This window comes from Apis laboriosa, unplaced genomic scaffold (assembly GCF_014066325.1).
Source record: "Apis laboriosa isolate Shangri-la unplaced genomic scaffold, ASM1406632v1 scaffold84_cov144, whole genome shotgun sequence".
NCBI lineage: Eukaryota > Metazoa > Arthropoda > Insecta > Hymenoptera > Apidae > Apis > Apis laboriosa.
In genome coordinates, this window is record NW_025224606.1 from 332,919 (window position 1) to 339,736 (window position 6,818).

General features: G+C 19.9%; 1 protein-coding gene across 1 annotated transcript in view; it reads right to left on the bottom strand.

Moving 5' to 3' along the window:
* The window catches only part of LOC122719555 (cytohesin-1), a 157,308-nt gene extending 154,074 nt beyond the window's left edge, over positions 1-3,234 (bottom strand). Inside the window, exon 1 of the mRNA XM_043945481.1 lies at positions 3,097-3,234. Coding sequence (XP_043801416.1) covers positions 3,097-3,175 — 79 coding nt within the window. The 5' untranslated portion in view covers positions 3,176-3,234. The remainder of the gene's footprint in view (positions 1-3,096) is intronic.
* Positions 3,235-6,818: the final 3,584 nt, after the last annotated feature.

Below are 6,818 nucleotides of genomic sequence, written 5' to 3' on the forward strand. Positions count from 1 at the left end.
TTTTAATATTAATTTAATAATAAGAATTTAATATTAATTTATATATATATATAATATATATATATAATTTATATATATATATAATTTATATATTATATAAATATATATAAATAGATATTTATTACAATTATTACGATTATTATTGATGATTACTAAATGTTTCAAAAATAAATTTTCAATTAAATAAAGATTATTTTTTCAAATAATCTATTTTTCAATTTATTATTATTCTCTTAATCTTAAATATTCGTCTTGCGTCAAATTTTTTTAGTCATCAAAAAATAATAATTAGTATATATAATTATAATTAATATTTTTATTTATTAAAATTATTATTAATCACTTAGGTTTGAATAAAATTTGCTTATTTCTTTTAATTCAAAATAAAAAATTGGATATCAAAAATTGTATAATTTATTGTTATTTACACTAACTGACGTGTCAATAATTGGAAGTGTTCATGTCATCACACTACGCATATAAACATCAATTCAGTGATACGCAATGATTGTGTGAGTCGTATTGGATCATGCCGTATCGGATAATAATTATAAACGGATCCTTATAGTGGAATCGACTTTTAATCTCAATATATCTTCATTAGAACTTGGAATCTCTTTGAATTTTATCAAACATAGAGAAAGATAATAAATGAAAGAAAAAGGGGACCAAAAGTCAAAATAAATTTATAACTACTTATAATTTTAAGGCGTGCCAATGCAACTCTCCATTCTTTAATAATGATAAAGATATGTTTTATTATCCAATTCTATATTTCTAACATAATTAATTTATAACTAAATAAATTATATATAGAAAGAAAAAAAAATTAAATGATACAACTCACTATAATTTGAAATGTGAACAACAAACGAATCTCATTAACAGAAAGTTATTTTTCAAAATACTAATTCATAATCTAATTTTGATTTATCTTCCTTTCATATGCATACATATAAACTTTTCTTGATTTATTTTTTATTCCTATGACATCTACAAAATTTAATTAATTAGCCACTAATAATTTTGTAATAAAAACCAATAAAAATATTAAATTTTAAAAGAAATTACTATAAATAAAATATTAAAAACTAATCTATTAATAAAGTATCAAATATACTTTATTTGGAATTTATAAAAACATAAATTATAATATATATAGAATAAAAATAACGTATTATAAATATTTTCCTTTTTTTAAATGTATATTGTAAAAAATAAAAGATAAATATATTACATTATTTATGAGAGATTATTATGATAAAGATTATTATTTTGAAATATTTTGTCCATATAATTAATATTCCAATTATACGAATTATTACATATATTTATTATGTATATATTATACATACGAATAAGATCAATGAATGATAACAATGATATAATGGTAACAATGATATAATAAATATTCATCGTATTAATCGTTTATAAAAAAAATATAATATGATCATATAAGATCACGAGGAATTACTAAAAATATATATAAGATATGACAAAAAGTAATTTTATACTATTAAAATAATCAAATTAAATTCATTCATATATGATCATATATATATCCTTTAAGAATTAATTTCTTAAACAATTTGTTTTATATTTATTTCTTCAAATCAAAAATTATTTTCATTTTATTTATATCGCAAATTACGGGACACCTTGTATAACTACTTAAATAGCATTACCAACGAAAATATCCGAGTGATTTAAATGCTACGATAAAAATACTACCAACAGAATCAAACCTTTAAACATCATGTACTTTAGATTACGTTTGTACCATCAAATGATTAAACACGTATAATTTTAATCTTAATAAAAAAAATTAATAAGTAAAAATTAATAATTTATGCAATCGTGTGATCATATATTGCAATTGAATCGTATATTATAAAAAATATGTAATAATAAAGTTTGATTTCGAAAAAATTTTGGAAGAAATAGCATATTATAATAAAACTGAATCAAAATAACATGATTATGGATGAAAAAACGCAATAAATAATATAATGCCCATGTTGTATAATTTGCCGTTCGCCGAACGAGCGTAAATATAAAAATGCAAAAATAGAGAAGAGAGCAATGAAGGGGGAAATTGTGAACTATGTTTCATACGCCATTCATAATGCGTTCTGCCACCTGCGCTACATCGTGAGGGTACCGTATGATCCCGTGGCTCGAGCTCCGCATGAGGTTATGTAATTCGAACGGAAAGTACGCTAACCTCTTCCTTTCGCATGACGAACGGAAAGTCGATGATCGGATTAAGCTAGGTTACGTGAATAAGCAGAACAATTAGAAACTGTTGCTTCATCTAAAATATAAGGAATACATAATAGAATATAATTAAACATATATACATGTTTTGATAATCATGAAGGATTCGATTGATTTAAGTATAGTTAATTATAGAATGTCTTCAAAATTATTAATTTTAAAACTATGATATATGATCCCGATACAATTTGCGATTTTTAATAATAACAATATAATGTACATTGTATCAATACAATGTTGTAATGATAATAACATTATTACATTTTCGAAAAAATTAAAACCGTTAAAGATATTAAATATGATACGGTGTTTTGCGTAATCGAATAATTCATTGAGATATTTTGTTTTAAGATGAGCGAATATAAACAGAAAAGATAATCAGTTATATGTTGAATACTCTAAAAAACTTTTCTTTTCTATATCGTATATTCGAATATCATATAATATTAATTGAGGATGAGTATAAAACTATTCTCATAAGATTCTTAATTCCAATTTCTTTCTCATTCAATCTCTTTCATTCTATTTCTCTCTTTGATGCTACGAGAAGCTGCATTTTTGTTGACAGATGGGGATAAACATTCAAAAGACTTTGAACATTCTATGATGTTTTATTGAATATTCGAAAAATTATATATTAAAAAATAACATCTTATGAATCTCGTAGACTTTATTGAAAAAATAAATTTTCCTTTTGTTTACGAGATATATAAAAGGAAAAGGAGAAAGAGCGCGTGCGCTCTGACAGGAAAAACCTAGATTTTTGCCAAGTACTGTTCATAGAGACAGATATATTAAATTTATTAAGAATTTTCTTACCTGTTGTGCCGAACTGGTCGAGCTGGTGAGCACCAGAATTTACTCCCGCACCCCCCAGACTGTCCAGATCTTGCCACATTTCCGAAAAACACACACTTTCCGGACACACGCACGCACAAAATCATCCACCTTCACTTAAGCGGCGCCATTTTCACTATATACTGACTACTCTGGGTTCAAGCGATATAAACGCCCTCTTCCATATCACAAATCAAGTGTGATTATAAGATTGTAATACTATGATGGTATTATTTTTTATCGACATTTTAATAATTGAAGTATTTAATGGAAATACAAAAATAATTTAATACAATTACATATATATATAATTATATTATATATATATAAATTATATTAAATTGTTTTATTTTATTATATGTATTTAGTAATATTATTACTATTAATTATATGTATTATAGTAATATTAATTTACAGATAAAAATAATATATGACATTATCCTACAAAAGATAAAATTTTAATTTATGTATAGAAATGTTGGAAAGATACAAAATATTTATAATTCTAAAATCGGTTGAAATTTAATTTATGAAAATATTTATTTTTTATTTATTATTTATTATTTATTATTTATTAATCGATATTAATGCAAAAATACCAGACTTAACTTTATTATTATTATAATAATGTTTATATTAATAATTTTGATTATTTATAAGTTTTGACTTTTGAAAATCATAATTTAAAAATTATGTTTTTAATAATAATGCGTATTATTAACGTACACATATTTAATAAAACGAATCAAGTTATACAAATGATTTATGTTTTCTAAAGTAAAAACAAAAAATAGATAACTGGTTGATGAGACTGTTGGTAATGCAGATTTCTTGCTTTCTGTATACATTTCAAATAATACATTAATTAAATTTTTATTTAATATTAATATTAAAATTAAATTTGATTTATATTCGATTTATAATATTTGAAGTTTGTTTCAGTTTCATTAATCTTATTTTACCTTTATCTTACATTCAAAGAATAAGTTAATTAATATTAGATTATATTTTAGACATTCATAATTTTAAAAAAAAAAAAATTTTAAATTATTTTAAAAATTTTTTAAAATATAATTTTAAAAATTAAAACTGATATTTTTAAATTCATCAAAATCAATTTATTAATAAAAAAATAGATAAAAAATAAATGATCATATAAATTAAATTTTAATTTCAAAACTTTTTTAATCTAATAATTAAAAATAAAATTATTTTGTATCTTTCTTTAAAATAATTTTTATCATTATAATTTTATTCATATATCATAAGTAAGAACATGAATTTATCAAGTTCTTTTATTAATTTTGTTCTTGTATTTATGTAAATATGAATACAGATAATTGCATATGTACATATAATTAATATATGCTATAATATATAATTAATATGTGCTATAATGATATTGTATAAATTATACAAATATAAAAAAAAACTAATGAGAAGACAAATATTTATTGTTAATTCTTTTTGTTATCTAATGAATATTAAATGATTATTAATTTTAACACTTGTAATTCATCATATAATGCAGTATAAATCTTTGTATAATTATTTTGCAAAATATCCTTATAATTAGATGACATATCATGTTATGACCTCTAAAAATGTATATAATAGTCTTTCATATACATTACGTAGTAAAATGCAATTATATTATTAATCGTTTCAACATAGAGCGTGACTGATATTTACATGAAAAATTATATGACTGAGTCAAGCAAAAAATTGCAAAGATAATAATTGCACGAATTGTATTATAATATTTTAAATTATATGTTATAATTCAAGGTAACATTCTCAATGTTTTTATTTACTTTTCAAGACTTCAGAAAGAACATAAATTTAGATGCACATATATTTCCGCATAAAAATAATGTTATTACATGGAAATGTTTGTCACGAACATATGTATATAGGAATATTTTTTGGACATTTTTTCGCGTATAATTTTAGATTTTATTCATTAGTAAATGTATTGAGAATTAAATAAACAAATACATGGATTTTGTAATCACAAAATTTATCATTTATTATTTTTATTAAAAAATATATCATTAATTATTGGAAATATATTTTAATTTTTTATTTATTACTTCAAATTGTTGAATTAAATATTATATATTTATACATTACATTTAAAAAAAAAATAATAATTGTACATTTTTTTAGTAAAAATAATTCTTTTTTGTTTAAAATGTTTTTCATATATTTATAAATAATTACTATTCAGTTTAAATATAAGTAATTAATATACAATCTATAATTATATGTTTGTATGTAAATTTTTAATAATTAAATTTCTTAGTAATTGTGCATTAACTATTTATGAGAAATAAAAAGCATGAGATATATATTTTAAAACAATTTTAAATAGATTTTAAATATTTATCCATATAAGAAATACAATATATATAATATATATGTTTCTTAAGAAATAATAATATGCGTATTACCATTTTATTCTTGATTACGATATGTAGTATATATATATATATTTTAATGTTATTTTAACATTAAATGATAGTCATAAAATTTTTTATTTTTAATAGTAATAGTAGTTTGTTTGCTTTATTTATATATTGTTTAAATGAATTTTTATATTTGTTAAAAATATATAATAAAAATATATATTCTACATATTACACAAAATCATTGATATCAATCAAAATCGATTCATTATATTCAGGCATTTAATTATCATTATGATTAAATAATTAATTCTCAAAAAAATCATAATCTATTAATTAAATAAAATATTAGAATTGAACATGCGAAAAAATAGTAATTTTAATCATCAATTACGATTAATAATTAAATCCTTTAATCAAAATTAATAATTTTTAATTTTGCTGTTTTATTTATCTACGCTGTTACTGTTTAATTATTTATTTATGTTTAATTTTATAATTTTTTTATATTTTACTAAATTACCATAAAAGTTATCAAGCGCATAATCTATAGATATTTGTAAATATATACGATTTATATTGTAAATATATATATATATATATATATATATATATATATATATACACATGTTGTATTTTAATTTTATATTTATTATATTTTATTTTTATTTCTGTTTTAATATAAAGAATTAAAATTCACTAAAATATTTTATTGTCTTTTATCATCAATTAAAGAATAATATAATCATAATTCCTAAGTTTAGAATAATTTAAAATGTTCAAGATCGTAAAAGATAAATTTTTAAAATATTATATAAAAAATTTTTAAATAGAAATAAATTTTTAATAATTACAACTTACGAGGTAACATAATTTGTTTGTTTTCTTTTATTATGAGATAATTATAATAATTGTCTCCTAAGGATATCATAATAATATCATTTTCGCACTTCTTATATCAATGCTGGGCTAATATCAAATTGTTTTTCAATTTAGATATTTTGATTTATAATATAATAAAATATTTGAAAATCATTTAAACTTTGCGGCAATTTTTTGGATATTTTTAAAACAAATTGTTTTTCTGCTACTAAAGCAAAAATATAAAAAATAATAAGTCATACAATAATTTCAAAAAAGAAATTTATAATAATTCGCAAACAATAAATCTGTTAACATTTTTAGTAAAATATTTATCAAGCATTACATATATAACTTTAATTATATAATACGCATGCGCGCGACCACCCTGTTCGGCTGCGTACAAAGATAGACGTATGCATGCAGTGACGAGCA